Source organism: Panthera pardus, unplaced genomic scaffold (genome assembly GCF_024362965.1).
Source record: "Panthera pardus isolate Hobbes unplaced genomic scaffold, ASM2436296v1 HiC_scaffold_11, whole genome shotgun sequence".
In the NCBI taxonomy this organism is placed as follows: Eukaryota; Metazoa; Chordata; class Mammalia; order Carnivora; family Felidae; genus Panthera; species Panthera pardus.
In genome coordinates, this window is record NW_026526666.1 from 89,276,527 (window position 1) to 89,300,119 (window position 23,593).

Here is a 23,593-nt window from a genome sequence, read left to right on the forward strand (position 1 = left end):
ACGCCCAGCCTGGCCAAGGAGCCCCTTCCCCAGCCCCAGCCCCAGCATGGAACGAACTCTGCCTTTCTCTACCTCCACAGGCCACGTGGAGAATGAGGAGCAGTACCGAGAGGCTGTAGAGTCCTTGGGCAACAGCCACTTGTCCCAAAACAGTCATGAGCTGTCCACCGGCTTCCTGAACTTGGCCGTGTTCACCCGCGAGGTGGCTGCACTTTTCAAGAACCTGGTGAGGCCCTGTTCCTTTCTCACCCAGCCCTTAGCCTAGGCTCAGGGTACATCAAGTGGGCTTAAGAACCTGACTGAGAAAGGTTCCACCCTTCTCGGGGGTTGCCCTTGACCTCCAGTCTCCCCTGACCTTGACCAGAGACCCAGTTCCCTTTCCAGTTCTGACCTACCATTTGCGTTCCTCTTCTCCTCTGACTTTCCCCCCATGTCTTCTCTTCCCCGCCTTCCCTCTGACCCTGCCCTCCTCTTTCTCTTCTGTGCGAGTACCCAGCAGCAGATGGGCCTCACAGAGGGGAAGAGCCCCACGAAGAGAGGGCTTCCTGGAGGAGGTTCGGGAGAAGGGAGGGCAGAGCCTGGGGTTCCTGCCTTTGTGCCACTGCCTCCCCTTAACCCTCTTTGCCCTCTGCTTTCCCAACTGCATCTGCTGTGTCCACAAAGCCTGGGAACGACCTCCCCTCACCAAGCCTCTCGGCTCCTGCACGTGGTCCAAGATAGAAGCTGTTCCCCTGAACAGGCACGGTTCTCGGTGCCTCACGTGGGTTAACTCATCCAATCCTGGAGCACAGCTCTGTGGGTTTGGTTTTACCGTCTTCCCCGCTTTACGGGCTAGGAAACTAGGGCACGAGGTTAAGCACCTGGCCCGAGTTCACACTGCCAGAGTGGAACCCAGGTTGTCCGGCTCCAGTGTCTGAACCCAAGCCTGGCTGTAGCACCTCAGGAAAGCCCGTCGCTCCCCAGGCTCCATGGCTTTGGGACTGGCTGTCGTGGCTCCAGTCCCTCCCTTGCCCAGGCCCTGGCTGCATCATCTCTGAGACGCAGTTTGCTTGGTGGTTGAGCCCCCAGACCTCAGGCTTAGACTCAGGCCCTGCTCTGCGGCTCTCTGGGTGGGTGTCCCTGGCCAAGTCGCTCACTCTGCCTGGGCCCCGTCTGTAAAATTGTGCTCATAATGGTACCCACCTCACAGAGTTATAATGAGGTTACGCAAGTTAAGTGCCTACCCCAGAGTAAGCGCGCAGTTAGTGATAGATAATATTGCCACCTGTCATGATTGTACCTCTCTGCATAGCACTGCCTCACACACTGTCCCGTATGTAGGGCTTTAGTGTGTGAGTTCAACTGAATTAGTGACCTCTTTTGTCTTGACCTCTCCTCCTGCTGTTTTCAGTCAAACTAAGCTTTGCTGAGGGTCTACTCTGTGCTGGGCATCGTACGAGGGGCTGGTGACACAGGGAAGAGGCTAATGCCTTAGAGAGCCATAGTCTAGTGGGAGAGACAGGAGCTGAGATGTGGGACGACACCAAGCATTACCAGTAGCTTGGCACAAACTCGAGGGCCCAGCGAGTTGGGTCAGAGGCTGCCATGGTTCAGAAAGGGGAAGGTCAGCGTAGACCATGGGGAGGAGCAATCAGGAAGGCTTCCTGGAGGAGGGGAGACCCAAGCTATACTTTGAAAGGTGAACTAAAATATCAGACAGGCAATTTGGGTTGCCAAATGATAGAAACTCAATTCAAACCAGGATTTTTTAGGGGCGCCTGGGTGGCTCAGTCGGCTAAGTGTCTGACTTCGGCTCAGGTCATGATCTCGCAGTTCGTGAGTTCGAGTCCCGTGTCGGGCTCTGTGCTGACAGTTCAGAGCCTGGAGCCTGCTTCAGAGTCTGTGTCTCCCTCTCTGCCCCTTCCCTGCTCATACTTTGTCTTTCTCTCTCTCTCTCAAAAATAAAAAATAAAAAAATAAACATTAAAAAAGTTTTTTCAAACTAGGATTTGTTATAAAGAGAATCCATTGGCCCCCGTAATGGGAAATCCAGGTATGCAACTGGCTCTAGGCTTCTTCTCTTTCTCTTAGTTTCTCTCTGTGTCTGCTCAGTGGGCAGGATGGCCCAGCAGACCCAGATTCACAGTCTCACCAGAAGAAAGACCCAGTGTTTCTCCCAGGACTCTGGCAGAAAGTTCCAGGAAGGATCCTGATTGGCCAGCTCGAATTGTGCACCTGAGCCAATCCCTATTGCCCGAGGATGGGGTGCTCTGGTCAGCTCTGACTCCTGTGTTTACCTCACGTGACCACAGGGGAAAGGGTTCCCCACATGATGGGGGAGGGGAGCTGGCCAGACACAAACAGCAGATGGCCACTTCAGAGTCAGAGGGGCGAGGGGAGGGTGCTCGTGGCAAAGGAATGGAGATGGGCTGACCGTGGATATTCCTGGAGCTGTGAGGCGATGAGGCCGGGTTAGTCAGGAGAAGGGGAAACAGCGCTTTCAGGGGCCGGCTCTGCCACCCCTTCTGCCCCCTACCCTCACCCCAGGGCCCTCCTTTGCCCTCTGACCCTTCCTTGTGCCCTGTAGTCCCTTGGGGCTCGACAGATGGTCACCCAAGATAGGGGATGGCGGTCTCTGCTTTTTCCAGGTTCAGAATCTGAACAACATTGTCTCATTCCCCCTGGACAGTCTATTGAAGGGGCAACTGAGGGACGGGCGACAGGTGAGTTTCCATTCGGGGAGTGGAGGTGCCCAGAGGTGATGGGATGGAGTAAGAAAGAGGTGGGCAGGGGACCGAAGGGCAGACAGGGCTGGGCTGAAGCCGGAGGTCAGGTGAGGCTGTCACAGTGGGAGTGCTGACCCTCGGAGGGGCGGGAAGACCTGGCTTTGGGGTCAGTCTGGGATGGCTGAACTGTTGTCTGCCGGGGCCCTTACGGGAAACGGGTCAGGCAATTCTTACCACAACCCTACGAGGTGGGTTCTGTAGGTACTGCCGTCCCTGTTCTGCAGTTGAGGAGATCGAGGCCCAGGGAGTTTGGTAACCTGTTTACAGGTTACCTGGCTAGTCCAAGGAGCCAGGGTGGGATCTGGGGCTGCCAACTCCAGTGTTGGCTGCTCTCTGCACCTGGCAGCTCTAGCCTCCAGGCAGAGCAGAACTCAAAGAAAGCCACAGAATAATCTCCCTGAGAAGTCTGCCCCAGAAGGCCCAGGGGAGAAGCTGTCCTCCTTCCAGAGACTTCCCTCTTGCCTTAGGCCGGCCACCAGCCTGGGAACCGCCCAAACCAGCCAGGCAGCTTTTTTAACTTGGCTGACGGGGACAGTTTTGGAGGGTGTGAGCACTCCAGCTGGATGAGGCCCAGGCAAACCAGGCCAGAGATCAGCCAGGTCTCACCGGCTTGCTGTGTGGCCCTGAGTAGACTCCTCAGCCTCTCTGTGCGTGTGTCCCTCTACGTGTACCCTTCCTGTGGAGAGGATGATCTGGTTCCAGGCACAAGAAAGGGTGGGATAAAGTTAGGGGAGGAGTCTGACTTCCATCTTCCTCATTCTCTTGGCGATCTCTGCCTTCTGAGAAAGAGGACTCAGAATTCTTCCCGTACCTCAGGCCAAGGCCCACCAAACCCAGCTGATTCTTAGCAGCTATAGGAAGAGGTCAGGTGGGAGAAGGAGTTCAGTCCTGAGAAATGGTGCTGGTCGGGTCTCGTTTGGGGGGTGAGGTTTACAGTAAGGGCTATGGGGGCAGGGGTTGGTTGGAGTATGGCTCTGAGCAGCATAGGGGAGCATGAAAGCACAGGGTCCTCCTAAAGGTAGCAAAGCATACTGTTGATTCCAGCCCCCAAGTGCCCCTTTGGGCAAATTGTTCTTTTTTTTTAGTTTAGTTTTTTATTTTGAGAGTGTGTGTGTGTGTGTGTGTGTGTGCATGCACACTCCCATGTGTAAGTGGGGGAGGGGCAGTGAGAGAGCATTCCAAGCAGGCTCCCCCACACGGGGCTCCAAACTCACAAACCATGAGATCGTGACCTGAGCTGAAATCGAGAAGAGTGAAGAGTCAGTCGCTTAACTGACTGCGCCACCCAGGCGCCCCTGGGCAAATTGTTCTTTTTAAACCACAGGATTCCAAAAAGCAGCTGGAGAAGGCGTGGAAGGACTACGAAGCCAAAATGTAAGTGGCTGCGGTCAGGGTGGTTTGCCCAGGGGAGCGAATCTTGTGTTGCAGAAGGAGGCTGGACAGGGGGAGAACCTCAGTGCTGCCAGGACGTGTCACCCAAAAGCGCATGGCATCTCACTCTCTAACATTTTTTTTTTTTAATGTCTATTTATTTTTGAGATAGAGTGTGAGCCAGGGAGGGTCAGAGAGAGAGGGAGACACAGAATCTGCAGCAGGCCCCAGGCTCTGAGCCTGGACAAAAAGGCCCAACGCGGGGTTCGAACTCACGAACTGTGAGATCGTGACCTGAACCGAAGTTGGTTCAGCTTAACTGACTGAGCCACCCAGGCACCCGCCATCTCACTCTCTAGAGGCATTTACAGGAGGTGATCTATGCCCAGGCCTGACAGGAGTCTGGGGGCTGGACTGCAGGACCACCAAAGGGGGGCAGTTGTGAAGGGTCCTCGAGATCCTGCTCTCAGAGACCCATCTGCTCAGTGGTGCCAGAAGTGGGCAGAGAGAGGGAAAGGCTGCATGCCAGTAAGTCTCCACAACCACCCAGCCTGTGCGGGAGGTGTTAGCCTCCCAAGCGTCAGGAGGAATTGGAGGCTCAGACGGGTTAAGTCGCCTGCCTAAGGCCACACGGGGAGGCGGAGGTGGAGCTGGGGTTCCCGCCCCTTCATCCTCTTTCTGCAACACCAGGTGGTTATTTGTAAGCGTTTAGTCGGACATAGAGGAGGAAAGGGAGTCAGTGTCAGACCCACGCCTCTTGTGCGCACCTCACGATACTCCAGACCTCTCACTGGCTACTGGCACATCATGGGGACAGAAGGAGCGAGTCCCCCCAGAGCAGAGACTCCTCGGGCCCTGTCTATGGGACTCTGCCAGGGCCCGGCCAGGCCCACCGTACCTCAGAGCTCTGTTTACTATTTGTAAACTGTTGTCTTCTCTTGCATTTTGCAAAAGCAGTATGTGTCCATTGTGAATAACTCAGGAAATGAGGAGGAAAGAAGAAAAAACTTTAATTATCCTTAGGAGAGGATGAGGGCCCTGTGGGGAACAGCTAGTACTTCTGTTATATGAGTGGTTTTTTGTGTTTTTTTTTTTTACGTTTATTTATTTTTGAGACAGAGAGACAGAGCATGAACGGGGGAGGGTCAGAGAGAGAGGGAGACACAGAATCGGAAGCAGGCTCCAGGCTCTGAGTCGTCAGCCCAGAGCCCGACGCGGGGCTCGAACTCACGGACCGCGAGATCATGACCTGAGCCGAAGTCGGCCGCCCAACCGACTGAGCCACCCAGGCGCCCCTGTTATTTGTGTGTTTTTACATAGTATGGGCGGATGCTCTAGTTTTATCACTTAAAAAAGTGGGAGGAGGGGAAACTACCAAAGACCAAGAGGAAAATTCTTTAATAAAAAAAAAAAAAAAAGCTTATTTATTTTGAGAGAGAAAGAGGGAGAGAGAATCCCAAGCAGGTTCTGTGCTGTCAGCACAGAACCAGACAAGGGGGTCAGACTCACAAACCATGAGATCATGACCTGACGGAAATCAGGAGTTGGATGCTTAACAGACTGAGCCACCAGGAGCCCTGGAAAAGCTTAATTTCCAAGACCAAAGCATTAACAACTTTCTAGTCATTTTCCTATATATAAAGAAATATTTTTTACAAGACTGAGAACATAATAATCATATTGAGTTTTCTTTTACTTAAAAATACATTATGACCCAGGCGCCTGGGTAGCTCAGTCATTAAGCCTCTGACTTCCGCTCAGGTCATGATCTCACGGCCTATGAGTTCGGTCCCGCATCAGGCTCTGTCTGCACCGACGGTGCGGAGCCTGCTTGGGATTCTCTCTCGCTTCCTCTCTCTCTTTGCCCCACCCCTACTCATGCTTTCTCTCTCTCTGTCTCTCAAAATAAATAAGAAAATAAAAATAAAACTTAAAATACATCATGACCGTCTTTCCACATCATTGCATATTCATATACATCGTCACTTAAATGGGCACACTGTGTTTCAACATACGCATGATCCGTAATGTATTTCTTCCGCCCCTGACTTTGGGGAAGCATCCTTGGAACTAAATGTTTGCTCTCTCCCAGAATCATTACTTCTGTAGGTTCAATTCTAAGAAGGAGATCCTGGAGCTTTATTGTTCCTCCAGCCCCAGGGAGGCTGAAGGAAGGCCAGGACTCCCCACTCCAGCAGCGCTCAGGTCTCTACTGCTGTTGTGCCTGTAGACCCTCCGCCCCGCCCCGGGGGAGGGTGTGGGAGCGGTGGTGGGCGTGGCCATCTGCTCTCTTTAGAGCCCCAGAGAGGGGCGTGGCCACGCAGGCAGTCTTCCCAGCAATTTGATGTGGGGCCATCACATGGTCTGCGTCTTCCTGAGTTCCCTTGACTAAGCCGTCAGCCTTGCAGGGCATCACCTACCAAGTGGAAAGAATAAGCCCCACCCTGCTGACCATCTCCAACCAGCTCTGCTTTTACCAGATTTACATACACATACATATACGTATGTTTTTGTATATGATTTTGTTTGTAAGTAATCTCTACACCTCACATGGGGCTCAAACTTACAACCCTGAGATCAAGAGTCGCATGCTCCACTGACTGAGCCACAGTCAGGCGCCCCGTACCAGATTTACGTATTGATCTTGCCTGCAAGGTTTCGTTTAAGAAAAGACTGTGTAATTGATAGGGAGAGGGGCTTGGTGAGGGTTGTTCAGTGAGTAATCCACAGGGCCTGGACTAGAACCCAGTGCTCTTTCTGCCCTGCTCCGCGGTCTCCTGGCTCCTGCCGGGCACGTTACATAGGCTGAGCTACCCGTCCTGGCACAGGCGTCTGTTACGCTCCTTTTTATGAGGGCTTCAGGTATAGCTAGATATTGGTGCGCTGTGAGTTACTGTAATTTCCACCTCATGCTTACCAAACCAGTCTGGGCAGCAGCTGGAAGGGCCCAGAATAGCGTCTGTTGGATACCACCAGGAGCCTCACTTCCTGGTTGTTCATATAGGAGGAGGGCTCCCCTGTCCACCTGGAGCTGTGAAGAAAGGCATCCCTTGGGCAGGGACCTAGTTTTTCTAGGGTGTTCCCTGTGCAAGTCTCTTTCCTCATCTGAGAAATGGGGCCAGTGACACCCTTGCAGGGTTGGTGTGGAGATGACATAAACACAGTGCATATGAAGCACCTGGTGCTGTGGTTCCACAAATATTTATCTGAGCCAGATAAATCTTTCTGAGCCAGAACTGCGATCAGAGTAACACAGCAAGGGGCTGATAGGCAGGATCCCAGGCCTCTGCTCCTAGCATTTCCCCTGGCCAGCTTGGGCTCTTGGACAGTCCCTTCCCTCCTCTGGGTCTCAGCTTCATCTTCTGTGAAACAGTCTCTGACTGTGGCCTATCAGAAAAGATACCGTGGGCGTGGGTGAACTGGGTGATGGGGCTTAATGAGTGCACTTACCGTGATGAGCAGAGAGTAATGTCTAGAACCGTCGAACACTGTATTATACACCTGAAACTAATAGGACACCATGCGTTAACCATACTGGAATTAAAATTTTAAAGTTAATAAAATAAATACAATTTTTTTAAAAAAAGAAAAAAAAAAAAAAAGAGAGACACTGTGCCTGTCACCAGCAGAGGGAACCAGACAGGGAAGGAGGGATGGGGCAAATCTGGGACACAGCGTTGGTTACCAGCGCCGTCCCCAAGCCTGGAGCATCCGACAGACTGGATGGTGGCTTGAATCCAGATGCTGGGTTCAAATCCTAGCTCCAGCAGTTACTAGCCGAGAGATTTGGACATGTGACTTGTCTCGGCCTCAGGCTCCTCACCTATAAAATGGGGTGATGATTCCTGCCTCCTGGGGTTATCACTTTAGCATGTGAAGAGTCTAGCAGAGTGCCCAACACAATATCAGTGCTTAAAAATAATAATTAGTAATAATAGCAGCTGGTACTTATACTTACTTACAAGCTTCTTTTACCTTAGGTACCATGATAAGCTCTTTACATCTGTTATCTGATGTATTTATTCCCCTTGGCAGGGAAGGGGGCTGTTATTATCCCCAATTTATAGGTAAGAAATAAGGAAGAGAGTGCCACCCCAATCCCTGCCCTAGTGGATCCCACTGGTTCGTAAGCGAGAAGAGAGGTGGGTGGATAAATAATGAAGATACAAAGCGACGGTGCCGTGAGAATAGTGTCGGCGTTGAGGCGGCAGACAAGACAGGTGGTTTCGATCGGGTGGAGGGAAGGGTGGCCGGGGGAGGCATCACAGGAGAGGCGATTCCAAGGCATCAGGTCAGCGGGTGCATGGTTCGTTTTGATTCCTTTCCTCTCCTCCATCCTCCTCACTGACCCCCTCACTCCACCGGGAGTGCCTGCTCCCCGTCTGAATACTACACTGCTCCCCGAAGTCCCCTTCTCCAGTTACCTTGGTCTTCTCAGTAACTAGCATTTCACTGCTTTTCACTCAATATTCATTTCACTCCTTCTGCTGCAACTCCATTCAAAGGAAATAAAATATTCCCAGCATGGGAAATGTTTCTACAACATTGGTGATCCTTTGAGGACAGGGAGGGAATAGGACTTGCTCTTTTCTGGGAAGGGTGTGGTGGAATAAAAAGCAAGTCCCCAGCTAGTAGTCTGAGGTCATCTCAGACCTGGTAGGGTATGGCTCTGTAGATTACCTTAGCTGAGGCAGGGACAGAGCTGTGGTAATTCATGAAGCCATTTATACTTTACAGCTTGTCTCTATCCTGAGCTAACTAGCCTCTGTCCTTTAATCTCCACTAGAGCCTGTACGAAAAATATTAAATAAATCAGGAAGTGCCCCATGCTAAAAACAAACAAACAAAACATTATCTAAAGGAATCACCAGTAGTTACTATCATACTCATCAATATCATTAGCATCATCATAATCCTGACGGCTTACCGTATGCCAGGGACTACTGTACCGTACATTATGCCATCTGAGAACAGGCAGCATTTGTTTCATTTTGGAAATGGGAGACATTGAAGCTTAGATTTATAAAGGTTAAGTGAGAGAGCTGCTATTCAAATCTAGAACACACATTTCTAGCCACTGTCCCATGTTGTGCTTCCTTTTCGCCCATTTACTCTTGAGCAGATGTCTTTCCATGCCAGTACGTATAGATCTTCCTTATCCTTTTTAACGGCTGCATAGTATTCCCACAGATGGCCAGAGCATAATGTATCTATTTCCCACTGATAGCCATCTAGCTTATTTTTCACTTTTACTAGTGAAAGATGAGGTTAGCAGTGTGCATGGGAGATGCCTCCACCCCTCCCAGCCGCTCTGCCTGCTTTGTCTCCTGCCCTCTTAGCAAGCTGCCAGGCTCACTGCGGGCACACCACAGCCTTAGCCATTGCCCCTCCCTGCTGCTCATCTTCTGATCCCCTGAAATAGCATCTGCCATGACCCCCCCCCCCCCCCGCCCCGGCCCAGTTCACAGGGTCAGTCCCCACCCTAACTCCACCAGCCTGCCACAGACTCCCTCTTGGGGTATCATAAAGCTTTAGGGAAAGGAAAAATAACCACTCCCGAGAAAAAAAATTTTTTTAAACCTACAGACCCCCACTCTAGAGTAGTGGGGCTCACTCAGGGGCACCCCCCCCCCAGTAGACATTTCTGGCTGTCACAACTGGGAGATGCTACTGACGTCTAGTGGGTAGAGGTCAGGGGTGCCGCTAAACATCCTACATCTACTGAACAGCTCCATATCAAGGAATTATCTGGTCAGAACATCCATAGTTCCACGGTTGAGGAATGGCTCAACGGGTCTCCAGGGACAGATCCTGCATGTAAACACTGACCTCAGTAGGGCCTGGAACTTTAAGGCCAGAATGGACCTGAGGACTCTGCCTAGGCCTTTGCTTCCCTAGTTTACAGACAGGAAAACCGAGGCCTGGAGGGACCTATGATAATACTAGCTGTAGGGTCGTCCGTGTGCTAAGTCTTCTGCATACTTTGTCTCATCTGGGTACAGATAAGGATCCCCATTTCCCGGCTGAGGAGACTGAGGCTTGGGGAGGGGTAGTGATCCTTGTAATGTATCCCACAGTTGTCATCTTTGCTCAGGGCTGGTACCTACTTGGAAGCAAAACTGATAAGCAAGACATCTGCTTTACAGAAGATTTGTGGTTACATGTGCCCAGCCCCAGATGTGGAAACACTCTCCCGGCTGAGAGTGGGTGGTCTGATGGGCGTGGGATTTCCAGGAAATCGTTTACAAACAGATCCAGCCACCCCCAAAGAGGGAAAACAGCCAACCCTTGAGATCTGTAGGGGGAAGGCCCAGGTTACTCTTAGCTACAAGCTGTCTTTGCTCACAAAGAAAAAGACAAAGGTTTTCTAAGCTTTAGATGGGAAGCTCCATGGTTCAGAAGTATGAAGGTACCTACTGATCCTCTGAGCCACTGATCCTTCCGGCAAAATCAGCCTGGTCACCCCAAACCCCACCTGGCCCTAATCTAAGCCTGTCGCCTTCCTGCATAAAAGCCTTCAGCTCCTTCCCATCGCTCTTGGGAGCAATGATCTGAATTAGGCCCCGCGTGATCTGGCCCCTCTGTGCCTCACCTGGAGCCCCTTCCTCTCCATCTCCGTCCCTGAGCCCCGATGCCCCCTGCCTCCGGCTACCACGTGGTCTGATGCTCCTAGCTTCCTCCAAGGCTACCTCTCAGCCTTTCAGATCTCACCTCAAACAGCACTCCCTGAGCAGCCGGGCGAGGTCGGATCCCCTATTTTAGTCTTCGCGGCTGCGATTTGATTCCTTTCTCCCCCACCTGGATCCTCCTTGTTCACCATTGTCCCCCAGCCCTACCACACAGCTGGCACCCAGGAGGGCCCCCTCACTCTCGTGTGCCCGTGGCAGAGAGGGGCATGTGGAGGTGGTGGGTGGTGAAAGGGGCTATGGCAAGAGTTGTTCGGGCCTCTCTTTCCTTGGGGCCTAGGGCCAGGCTGGAGAAGGAAAGGGACCGGGCCAGAGTGACAGGAGGGAGCCCTGGGGAGGTGGCCCAGGACACACAGAGAGAACGGCGCGTCTTCCAGCTGCACATGTGTGAGGTAAGGGGCGCCGCAGGGGTGAGGGGAGGTTGGGATGTGTCTCTTCGCCTCCCGAACCCCCGGGGTCCTATCCAGATGGCACTTGAGATATCACCGAGGTTCAGTCACGGCCAAGGTTAGCCCGGGGTGGGGACAGCAGCCCCTTGCCCCCAGGATTCAGCTTCTGCACACGCTGCACACTTAGCCCTGCTCTTTCCCCAGTATCTGCTGAGAGCCGGGGAGAGCCAGATGAAGCAGGGTCCTGATTTCCTGCAAAGCCTCATCAAGTTCTTCCACGCCCAGCACAAGTAGGTTTCTTCTCCCTTGTCCCCACCCCCACCCCCACCCCATGGCCCTCACCATTAACCCTTCAGACAACACAAAACAAGGCCCATCCCCAGGATCTGGCAGGCCCTCGAGGATTCCGCCTGTGCCTTGTTGGGAATGCTTTCTAGGGCTCCTCTTTACTGGGGGCTCCCCATGTATCAGGCACTAGGTACTTCTACACGTTTGCGCTCACTCAGTCCCCCAACAGCCCTGTGAGCCAGGAGAAACCCCCATTCGTCCTCAGAAAACTGCAGCTCAGATTTACTAACATCACGCAGCTGGGACGCGGGATCTGGACCCAGACAACTTTGACTCCAGAGAGCTTGCTCCTGACAGGCAGGCTGTACTGCCCCCAGGGGCCCTGTGATCCTTGGAGCACCTTCTCTCACCCTTCCTGCCTCCCTCATTCTCCTCTTTCTTGTCCCCCGTTTGGCCTCACGCCTCTTAGCTTTTTCCAAGATGGCTGGAAGGCCGCTCAGAGCCTGTCCCCCTTCATCGAGAAGCTGGCAGCCTCTGTACATGCAGTAAGTCGGGCCTCACCCTTGGGCACGTGGTCAAGTCCTCTGTCTTTCCGGGAGAATCTGGGGGTGTGGAAGAGCTGGCCCCTGCCCAGAGAGCAAGGCTGCTGCCCTGCAAGTCTTGGTCTGGGCTGTGCACCCGGCACATCTGTGGGCTGACAGCGGGGTCCTGCCTTCTGTCCCATAGCTGCGTCAAGCCCAGGAGGAGGAGCTACAGAAGCTGACCCAGCTCCGGGACTCCCTCCGAGGGACACTGCAGCTTGAGAGCAGAGAGGTCAGCCCCTCAGTCATGCCCACATGAATGCCTTCTCCCAAGGCCGGCCATGGAGGGAGGGAGAGAAGGAAGATCCCACTTCAAGGGGCCCTTGAGAAGTCTCCCTGAGTGAGACCCCCGCGCAGTGAGGCTCTTCCCAGATGCCCTAAGGTGTCCTTTGCGTGTCCGAGGAACAGGAGAATCTGAGCCGGAAGAACTCGGGAGGTGGCTACAGCATCCATCAGCACCAAGGCAACAAGCAGTTTGGGACGGAGAAGGTGGGCTTTCTGTACAAGAAAAGTGACGGGTAAGTCACTCAGAGAGCTCAAGTAACTTGCCCAAAGCCACACGGCCAGTAAACAATGGTTGGGGGAGCCGCCCAGGGGGACTGTTCTCATCATTTGCATAGACTCTGAGGGTTCCAGCACCCCTCCGCTCTAGCAGTGCAAGATCTTCAGAATCCTAGGCACATGAACTCCTGCTGGAACTTACTGGTTGTTCTTAACTTGAAAAAGAATAATAGTAGCAGCTAGCCCTTACTGAACACTTATTAGGCCCTACGCTGTCCCCGTGCCTTCACCCTTAACCTCTCTAATATACGGAATATGCCTGGAAATGAAAGCGTTGACTGTGCCTTGCTCCCTGGTGTAAAAAAAAAAAAAAAAATCTGTGAAATGCAAAGGCTCCGGGGGATGTATTCATGTTTCTGTTTACTAATCAGCTTTTATCAGAGAAGAATAGCTTTGTTATACCAATTAATATTCACCTCTTAAAGAAGTACCAAGTAGCTTTGGATTGTGGGTTTGCTAATTTCTGTTTTGGGGGTCTCAGTATCTATCTTGCTTTATCCTTAATCATAATGCATCGGTGTGGTCAAGGGCCTGATGCTCCTGTCAGACTAGGAGCTCCCTAAGGGTTGGGAGCAGTGTCTCCTTCATCAGACTAGAAGCTCTCAGAGGGCCAGGGTCACATGTTCCCCTTTAGAATAAGGATTCCCAGAGAGTGGGGGCTGTGTTTCCCCCATCAGACTGGGAGCTTCCTCAGGGCAGGACTAGGTCTCCTCCATCAGAAGGGAGCCCCAGAAAGTAAGGGGTGTAGGAGTCAGGGGATGGAAGAGGTGAAGAGGTGTGGCTGGAGGTCATACAGGTGGGGCTGGAGACCTGGCCCAGGGCTGTGTTTTCTGATACGGGGGAGTTGGGCGTGAGCCTTGGGTCAGTGTCTCTCTGTCCCTCTGGGCTCTAGAATTCGAAGAGTCTGGCAGAAAAGGAAGTGTGGAGTCAAGTACGGCTGCCTGACCATCTCACACAGCACGGTGAGGCCTGGAGGAGAGGGGGTCTCAGGGCTCAATAGGTCCTCTCTTCACTGGTCAGAACAAGCCCTCCCTCTAGCACTGGCCCCCAAACCTGGATCCAGGTGGCTGGAGACCCCCTGTGGGAGGAAGGATGGGATTGAAAGCTCCCAACGTAGTCTTGGCCCACACTCCACAATCCATGAGGTGCTGGGAGAGAGGAGATGTGAACTGGAACAGGACTATTATAGCCATTTAACAGATTGGGAAATAGAGGCCTAAGGATTTGGGAGGCCCAGAGGGTAACATGTAAATCCTCTGTCCCCCAATTCCCACAGATAAACAGGCCCCCCGTGAAGCTGACCCTGCTGACGTGCCAAGTGAGGCCAAATGCCGAGGAGAAAAAGTGCTTTGACCTGGTGACCCGTGAGTAGTCCCTGTCTCCTCTCCAACAACTGCCTAGGGCTTCTCGAAGAGACCTGTCAGCTCCCAGGAGGCTTCAGTTAGGGGTCTCTGTCCAATCCCACGTGTGTTTATCAAATAGCTGCTGCTGCGGCCATCAGACTCCTTAGGCCCTGGGTGCTCTTTTTAGAGGGTACACCCCACATCCCATTAAACATTAAAATGTACCCACATCCCACATTAAATACGATTATTTCTGTAAAGTATATTTGAATGGATTGGGGTAATTGGGCTTTCAAAATTATCATTTCTTTAGAAGTTTCAGTCTCCATCCTTTGGAGGCTTTGATGCCAGGCTTTACATGGGGACCAGTGCAGGCTGAGAAAGACCCAGATCTCATCCTAGGGAGCTCTCTCTGGCAGGGATGTATCCAGAAGAGAGGTGCAGATACAGCACTGTCAAAGATTAGGGAGCGGAAGCCCTGCCCTGCTGTGAGGAATCAGGAAAGGCTGTTTGGGCCAGAGAGCATTTGAGTGCAGCCTTGAAGAACACACAACACAGAGTTTGGGGGCAGACATTTCAGGGGACAGGACTGGCATGGTGAAAGACATGGGGGCAGGACAATGGGTCTGGCCAGTCTGGCCAGAGTGTAGGGTTCACAGAGGAGAGCGATGGGAGATGAGACCCGGGAAATGCCTCTTAAAGGTTTCGACCTGATTTCCCGGTAATAGGGAGCCACAGGGTGTCCTGGAGCAGGGGGTGGCATGATTAGATTGGAACCTTGGGCATAACAATCTGGCAGCCGGTACAGGTTGGGGGAAGGGGGAGTTGGGGAGCAAGGAGACCAGACAGGAGGAGGCTGAGGGCCCAAGTGGGGTGATGGCAGTAGGTTCGGAGGATACTCTGCCTCTGAGCTGGGTGGGGTCCTGTTCCCTGGACCCTGTAACTGGGGTTTCACACAGAGGCTTCTTGTTGGGCTCTTCCTTTGGAGGTGACTTCTGAGAAACTGCCTGTGCTACTGGCCACTGTCATTACCCTCCCCACCCCAGCTCTGCAGAGCCTGGCTCCTCAGGGACAAAAGCCCCCCCTCCTCCCCCCCCCCCCCCGGGCCCAGCTGTTTGGTTGAGGGCTCCCTGGGCCCAGGGAAGGTCCACAGGATTTCTGTGGACCACACACACGTCGGTCTCCCCACAGACAACAGGACATACCACTTCCAGGCAGAGGATGAACATGAGTGTGAGGCGTGAGTGACTCCCCACGGCCAGCCTGGGGGTGGGGTCAGGGGAGCCCTAGCTACCTCCCAGCCTCTGGGGACCCCACCCCTGTGGGTGTCACTCCCGGGCCCCCCCGGCATGCTCTCCGCAGGTGGGTGTCAGTGCTACAGAACAGCAAGGACGAGGCCTTGAGCAGTGCCTTCCTCGGGGAGCCCAGCGGCGGCCCGGGGCCCTGGGGGGGCGCTGGGCTGGATGGGGAGCCCCAGGACCTCACGAAGCTGCTCATCGCGGAGGTGAAGAGCAGGCCCGGAAATGGCCAGTGCTGCGACTGCGGAGCTGCAGGTCAGCCAGTGGACGGGGCGGGGAGGGAGATGGCAGGGGAGGGGAGGGTGGGAGGGGGGGGCCCCCACCCCCCCACCCCCCCACCCCCAGGCTCAAGCTTCTCCACCTTGCAGACCCCACGTGGCTCAGCACCAACCTGGGCGTGCTCACCTGCATCCAGTGCTCGGGCGTCCACCGCGAGCTGGGTGTGCGTTTCTCGCGCATGCAGTCCCTCACCTTGGACCTGCTGGGCCCCTCCGAGCTGCTGGTGAGGGTGGGGCGGGGCCAGCGGTGACACTGGGGGGGGGGCCTGGTCGGAGGCTGGACTGGGTCCACTGGCTCAACCTGAGACTGTGGGCCCTGGAGAGGTGGGGCAGGATCCCGACGCGCCGGGAAGGGGGTGATGTGGGGCGGGGGGGGGGGGGGGCTTCCGGAGGCTCAGTCCCCCAGGGGGCGCTGTCCTAACCACCGGTCTTACCCCCACCACTTTCCTGCGACCCCAGCTGGCCTTGAACATCGGAAACACTCGCTTCAATGAGGTTATGGAGGCCCAGCTGCCCTCACATGGAGGCCCTAAGCCCTCCGCTGAGAGTGACATGTAAGGGGATTATCCGGTGGAGGGGGGACATCCTGGCTGGGGATTCTGCTTTTCCAGCTCCCCGTGGTCTCAGGAGGGTCTTGGACCAGAAGTCTGGGGAGAAGGGAGCCTCGGATCTGGAAGGTCTAGGACGTGGTTCTGGGGAAAAGGAGATCCGTATCTCCTGTGGGAGGGTTCCAATTGTGGTTGACTTCGGCAGGAGCTCGCGCAGGGACTATATTGTGGCCAAGTACGTGGAACACAGGTTTGCCCGCCGGTCCGCACCCGAGCCTCAGAGACTGCGGACGGCCATTTGCAACCGGGACCTCCTGTCAGTACTGGAGGCCTTCGCTAACGGGCAGGACTTTGGACAGCTGCTGCCTGGGCCTGAGGGCCAGGTGAGAACCACCCCCAAGGGCCACTTATACCCCACCCGCTCTCTCATACTCCCCAGCCTTTCTCCAGGATCAGCTATTCCCCTCACCCCCTGCCCTGCCTCTGACATCTGCTCAAATCCCACCCGGCAGAGGGGTAAATGGGACCGAGCACTTCAGTCGAGCAGACCTGGGCCAGACTCCTGGCTGTCTGGCTTTTCCAAGCTGTGTGATCTTGAGTAGGTTACTTAACTTCTCTGAGTCTCGTTTTCTCATTTGTAAAATGAGTTGATGATAGCACCCACAGGGTAGAAGTGAGAATTAAGTTATGTATATAAAGGGCCAGGCATATAATATGTGTGCAATGAATATTAGTATCTTTCTGTTTCCTCGACTAGCCTTGGAAATGGGTAAAGGTGCGTCCGAGTAGATCAGGGAAGGCTATTGCATTGGCGACTCCAGTGAGCCGGGAGGGGGTGAGTCAGAGGGGAAGGGTATCAGAGACATGTGAATGGATAAATTGACAGGAGTTGCTGACTGTACATGAAAAAAATCGAATGTCATGTCTTTGTGGGTAGGGCTTCCCAGTGGGCAGCGAGGGTGCAGCACTTAGGTGAGGTAAGAATTTGGAACAGCCTACACATGAGTGATAGAGCTGAAAGTATGAGGTTAGCTGAGGTCTCAAGGGGCCAGTGAGAGAGAGGAGCAGAGAGAGCCCAGGGCTAAGAACCAAGGCTGGGAAGCACCTGTTATTGGGGGTAAGAGGAGGCAGAGCCAATGAAGGAAGCAGTGAGCGAATGGTCTCTCACCTCCCTCCCAAGCACGTTCCATCCCTGTGGTCTCCTCTCTCAGGGTTCTGGCAGCTTTATGTCGGGAGGTGTCCAGGGCAGCGAGAGTTCAGGAGGGTAATACTGGATTGGGGGCAGGTGGACTGGGGGAAACTCAGAGGTGTGGCTGTGTACCCAGGCACCTGGAGAGCTTGCCCTGCACTTGGCTATCAGAGTCGCCACCCAGGCCTCCCTGCCCCTGGTGGATTTCATCATCCAAAATGGGTGAGAACCTCCCTGCCCATCTGCCCACCTCCTCATACTCCCCCTTGTTCCTTTCTCTTCTCTGTTCCCCTTCCCCCTTCCGTCTTTTTCCCCCCTGACTTTGACCCCTTTGCCTGTCTGTTCCCCTTCCTTCCTCCCCGGCCCCCCACCCCCAGAGGTCACCTGGACGCCAAGGCTGCTGACGGGAACAGTCCCGTGCACTGCGCTGCTCTCTACAATCAGCCTGACTGCCTCAAGCTGCTGCTGAAAGGGAGAGCTTCGGTTGGCACAGGTGGGGCCCCGACGCCTCCTCTGCCAGACTTCCGGTTCCTTACTACCCCTCGTGTGGCACTTCCTGCCTTCTTCCCAGACGGAGAGCCCTGGTAACAAGCATGGGCTTTGCAGACAGACTTGGGTCCTAATCCCAGCTTGCCCCTGACCACCTCTGTGACCTTGGGATCTGTCCATTCATCTGTTGAACCTCAGCTTCCTCATGTGTAAAATGGGTATAATACCACAGACCAAGTAGAGCTGCTAAGAAGATAAAAAAAAAAAAAAAAAGAGAGAATGTGTCTGAAAGTATTTAAGCAAATGAATATTAGCTGAGTTCAAGTAATAGTGATTATAGTAGCCACTATTTATTTACTGTTTCACATGTGCCTGGTAAGGGGCCAAGTGCTCTTGGCACAAGAGCCTCACAACAACCTCAACAGAAAGGTATGAGTATTATACTCATTTTGTAGATGAGCAAATCAAGGCCCAGAGAGGCTAAGTGACTTGCCCAAGATCACGCAGCCAGGAAGTAGCAGAGCCGAGGTTCAAGCGCAGTCTGATTCCAGAGGCCCATCTTAACCTCTAACCTATAATGTCTTTTGACCCTGACCCCTGACTTTACCCCTCACAGTGAACGAGGCAGGAGAGACAGCTGTGGACATAGCCAGGAAGAAGCAGCACAAGGAGTGTGAGGAGCTGGTGAGGTCTAGGAAAGGAGGGGAAGCCCCCGACCCTTCCTCTTTCTCTGCGGAGCCCCTGACCCTCTGAACTGCCAAGGCTTTGTTTTCGGCAGCTGGAGAAGGCCCGGGCGGGGACCCTCGCCTTCCCTCTGCACGTGGACTACTCCTGGGGACTCTCCACAGAGCCTGGCTCCGACAGTGACGAGGAGGAAGAAGAGAAGGTGGGTCCTCACCCCATCTCTCGGGCCTTCGCGAGAGAGCAGATGGAAAGAGCCAGATCGGACCTGCTGTGGGGAGGGGCAGGGCTGAACTGGAGGAACCACACCATCCTTTCTCCCATACCTTTGCCCCTGCAGCGCTGCCCTCTGAAGCCCCCAGCCCAGACCCGCTGGGCCAGCGGGAGGGTCGACCTCAGCAACAAGACGTACGAGGCCATCGCCACCCTGGGACCAGCTGCCCCTCAGAGCGAGAGTGAGGCCTGCCCCCCGCCCTTGCCGGTCAAAAACCCTTCTCGGACCATGGTCCAAGGGCGTGTGGGACATACCAGTGGAGGTATGACTGGCTGCCCAGAAAAATGCTCATCATACCATTCACTGTCACCAGCGCATTGAGTTAAGGGTGCGTGCGTGAGCTCATATCACCCTCATGGTCTCTTGTCAGGCAGAGGTCATCGTGTCCCCCTTACAGGTAAAGGGGCAGAGGTGTGGAGTAACATCCCCCAAACCCCACAGCTAATACGTCCCCGATGTGGGATTCAAACCCGGGTCTGTCTCATTCCAAATTCTTCAATGCTTTCCTTAAATAAAAAGAGAGAGAAGCATTTATTGACCATCCACTGTGTCTCCAGTATTTGGGGAGCTACACTGAGACACAGTCTAGTGGGGGAGATAGAAGCTGGAATGCAATTCATTACAATAATAGACACAATGGTATAGAACGTAAATCCCCCCCCCCCCACACACACAAAGAATGTAAATCTCAAGAGGACAGGAGTGTTCCGTTGACTAGCATTTCTCCTGCACCTAGCACAGTGCCTGGCTCTTCTCAAGAACTGTTCGTTGAAAGAACGAACAGCCTTGTTCTGGGAGCTCAGGGGAGGGAGGGAGCGTGTCCTGTTGGGACTGGGGAGTGGTTGAGGAAGGCATCCTGTCTGGGTAGCATCTGCGTTGAGCCTGGGGAATGAGCAGAAGAGTCCAGACTGAGACTGAGGGGCAGGAGGGGTAGAAGCCAAAAGTGCATCAGTGTGGCCTGGCCATCATAGCAAATGAGACTGGGCATGGTGGGGAGGAGCTGAAGGGGACCACCGGGGAGGTGGGTGGCATCCGGGAGTGGGGACAGCCATCGACCCTTGAGGCCAAGGACTGCTTTGAATTGAGAACAGAGTAAGTGGTAAAGACAGGCTTTATCATTTCTGATTCTAGATCGTTCCGAAGTCCCCAGCCTGAGCTTAGAGCCTTCTGGGGCCCCTGAGAGCCTGGGCAGTCCAGCCTCCACCCCCTCCAGCCTCACAAGCCCTGGGGAAGCTGGAGGTCCCAGCCAAACCCCCCCACCGAGCTCTGAGGAGGGCCTCTGGGAGCCCCCGGGCCCCTCCCGCCCCAGCCTGACATCTGGAACCACCCCCACGGAGATGTATCCCCCGGTCAAGTTCAGGTGAGGGCCCACCTGGGCAAGTCTCCCCCCTCCCTCTGCACATCATGTATTTCCCCACCTGCCCGTGGTGCCTACCTAAGGCCTGGGATACCTCCCTGCTCTGAGGCCCATGACTAACACAGAATGCTAGCCCTTGAGTGGAGGGTGAGTGGGCCCCTTGCCCCTCACACACCTGCTCCTGAGTCTGGGAAGGAGCCTGAGACCCAGACTGCTGGAGGCCAAGTGAAGGCTTAGTCCCTCCTGTCTAGAGGCGGGAGTCGGGAGGCTCTCAGTGGGATCTCTGCTGTGTTCCCACCTCCAGCGCAGGATCCAGTCCTCCCTTCCCTGGAAACAAGCCCTTTCAGTTTGCAGTTTGGGGGATAGATACGGGGAAGTCTCCAGAGCCCTCGGGAGTCAGTTCTAAGCCTGGGGGCCTCGAGGGGTTCTCTACCCACCTGCTTAGGCCCCAGCCTATACCTGAGCTCTTTTCCCCCACACTAAGGGGCTCTCAGTGTGAGGTCACATTGGCCTTTCCCTGCCTTCCAGCTCCGAGAGCACCCGCTCCTACCGGCGGGGTGGGCCGGAGCCTGGAAGACTGTCCCTCAGCCAGGCAGCCTCTGTGCAGAAGGAACACGCCGGTATGAGCTCTGGGACCATGGTTTGAGGGGCGGTGGCAGGACACGTGGGAGGCAGAGGGGGTCAACGGGAGGCGGTTGGGGTGGGGGACCTCTCCCCATGACTGGGGTACATATGAGAGCAGGTGGCCGCAGCTTGGTCAGTGCCTGCCCTTCCCACCACAGCCCAGGACACATGCAGCTGGGGAGAGCCCAGGCAGAGGTGGTGATGCCCAAGCCCTGGCTTCTCTCCGGGAAGGCTGAGCGAGCCCCTGTCAACCAGGCTGGAGGCTCAGAGAAGGTCTCACCTCCCTGCAGATGAGCAGGATTAGGGTGGCTGTGTACCAGTCTTTAGTGTGCCCGACTGTCCCCTTGTAGGAATCTGCTGAGACTGCCAACTCCCAGGCACAGAGGCATGTGACAGGGACCAGGCAAGGGCTCTCATCCTTAATCCGACTTCTCTCTGCTGGATCACGAAGCCTCTCACAGCTACCCATAGTTAGTTGAGGAACTGGGAGTGGGCACAGGACAGAGCCAGTTGGGCTGAGAATAAAACTGCTTGTTCCTTGTTCCCCCGGGGATTCCTCAGGGGTGGCCGTGGGTGTCAGTGCTGGGAGCGGGAGGCAGCAGGGGCAGGAACCGGGTCTCTCTGAGGAATTGCCACCCTCACTGTATCAAAGTCAGGCACCAGACACAAATCTGTGTCCACAACCAGGTATCTGTCACCCAGCATTTAGCCGATACTTGTTGTTGAGACGTGCATGCTAAGAAGAGGCCGGGCTTCAGAGTGTGGAGGCCTTGGAAAAGTGGCTTCACTTCTTTAAGCCTCAGTTTCATTGTCTGTTAAATGGGGATAATTTCATCCATCCATGACAGGACGGTGGTGAAACCGAGTGAGATAAACAGCTGGTATATAATAAAAGTACTTAGACGGGGCGCCTGGGCGACTCAGTTGGTTAAGTGTCCGACTCCAGCAAAGGTCATGATCTTGCGGTTCATGAGTTCGAGCCCTGCGTCAGGCTCTGTGCTGACACTCAGAGCCTGGAGCCTGCCTAGGATTCTGTGTCTCCCTCTGCCCCTGCTGCTGCCCCACTTGCACGCTCTCTTGCTCTCTGTCTCTCAAAAATAAATAAACATTAATTTTTTTTAAATATATAATATAGGTACTTAGAAACTATCAATTTTCATTCTTCTATCCCCAGGTTGGCTTCACTGAAGGAGAGGGCTCAAGAAGGGGGGTTCTCCTGGAAACTCTGCGCAGCTTTTGCAAGACTAGCTCCTTGCTGGCCTTTGCATGCCCGAACTATCCCCGTGTTTGGGCCCCAATGTTCAGAGCTAGGACTTGAACCCGCAAGACTGGGGAACTGAGGCGTCCGTTCCCTTGGGTCTTGCTGTCTCTGTCCCTTGTGCCTCCGTGGCTGGCCTTCCTCCCTGCCGTGGACCCATACCCCTTGCCCAGGACACTGGGCCCATGTTAGGGCTAATGGTGGCTCCTTCCTCTCTATCCCATCACTGCCCAGAGGCCAGGGAGCCAGAGGGCTGGGTCTGAGATTCTTGAGCTACTCTCCATCTTGAGAATGCTCAGTCTCTCATCAGACCAGAACTCTGCTTCTTCTCTCAGTCTGGGGGCTCCGTAAGAGTAAGGCCGGCCTACCCTCATGCTTCAAGTCCAGACCAGGGATTCTACCAGACAAAGGGCTGCCTTCTTGGACATTCATTAGTCTAGGACTCCTTTCCTGAGTTTCTCTCTATGTCCAGATGTCACACAAGTAAGACAAGGGTCTTGCAGATGTGGTCCCTTGCTAGGAAGCTGGTCCCCAAGGCTGGGCTTGGGAATGGGCAGGGCTAGATCCCAGGGGATGGTCCTCGGCCCAGGGGCAGACAGTCGGCTGGCTTACACCGATGAGACCCTGCAGTTGTCTATAGCTTGCGTGCCTTCTGCTTGGCCAGTGCTCATGCTGAACTGGCTGTTAAGTAAAAACTCTGAAGAGTACTCCTTTCAAGGGACAGCGCAGCCTTCCCGGGCACCTCTGTTATATTCCCCAGCCGGGAGGTAGACTAGGAGTAACCCCCATTTGCCTACTCTCCTTGATTTAGCAGGAAGAAAAGGAATGGTCGGAGATGACCGATCTTCACTTCTCTCCTTTTTCTTCGGTCAACTCAGGAGCCTTCCAGTCTTGGGGGAGGAAAGAGCTAAGAAAGGAGGAAGGAAAATAATAGGAAGGGAGAGCAGGAAATAAAGTTCCTCCTTCCCCTTGCCAGAAATTCCACCATGACTTTCAGCCCCATGTTAGAAAACAGGTACACTTAAGCCATCATCAATCTCTAACAGCTTTATGGGCACTGGGCATGAGGCCCTGGCAAGGATGGGCCAGGCCAAACAGAAGAGGCTGGAGGGTGCCAATGGCCAACGAAGCAGTCTGGCCCAGGAGGCTGAACTGTTTACCCTGGATGGAGACCTGACTGGTCTGGGATCCCACAGGAACAGGGTTGTCTTCTGAGCCTCCAGTGTCTGGTTTTGTTCATCTCAGACTTGTTATTTCACTCATCTCTAATAAAAGATTTTTGTTTTATTAAATTCCAGTGGTTTCATTTATGTGATCTGAAGAGCATTAGGGAAGGGGGTGGGAATTCTAGGGCCTGGAACTCTTTCTCTGGACCTGCTAAGGGAGCTGGGCCTGGTGTAGAACAGGGATGATTTTGCCCCAAGGGACGTTTGGCAATGCAGAGACTTTTTTTTTTTTTTTTTTTTTTTTGACTGTTCCCAACTGGAAGGCGCTGCTGGCATCTAGTGGCTAGAGGTCAGAGATACTGGTCACCATCCTGCAATACACAGGTCAGCCCCACAACAATGCATTATCCCATCCAGAATGCTAGTGGTTTCCAGGTTAAGAAACAC

General features: G+C 54.1%; 1 protein-coding gene across 1 annotated transcript in view; it reads left to right on the forward strand.

The window, feature by feature from the left end:
* ASAP3 (ArfGAP with SH3 domain, ankyrin repeat and PH domain 3) overlaps positions 1-23,272 on the forward strand; it is a 48,837-nt gene extending 25,565 nt beyond the window's left edge. The window contains 25 exon segments of the mRNA XM_053898815.1: positions 81-226; positions 2,628-2,702; positions 4,090-4,139; positions 11,103-11,214; positions 11,416-11,501; positions 11,969-12,044; positions 12,226-12,312; positions 12,489-12,598; positions 13,534-13,603; positions 13,918-14,005; positions 15,176-15,224; positions 15,347-15,537; positions 15,651-15,784; positions 16,020-16,114; positions 16,314-16,491; positions 17,434-17,519; positions 17,675-17,790; positions 18,403-18,470; positions 18,565-18,672; positions 18,808-19,003; positions 19,873-20,101; positions 20,627-20,657; positions 20,659-20,718; positions 21,897-21,924; positions 21,927-23,272. Coding sequence (XP_053754790.1) covers positions 81-226; positions 2,628-2,702; positions 4,090-4,139; positions 11,103-11,214; positions 11,416-11,501; positions 11,969-12,044; positions 12,226-12,312; positions 12,489-12,598; positions 13,534-13,603; positions 13,918-14,005; positions 15,176-15,224; positions 15,347-15,537; positions 15,651-15,784; positions 16,020-16,114; positions 16,314-16,491; positions 17,434-17,519; positions 17,675-17,790; positions 18,403-18,470; positions 18,565-18,672; positions 18,808-19,003; positions 19,873-20,101; positions 20,627-20,657; positions 20,659-20,718; positions 21,897-21,924; positions 21,927-21,970 — 2,513 coding nt within the window. The 3' untranslated portion in view covers positions 21,971-23,272.
* Positions 23,273-23,593: the final 321 nt, after the last annotated feature.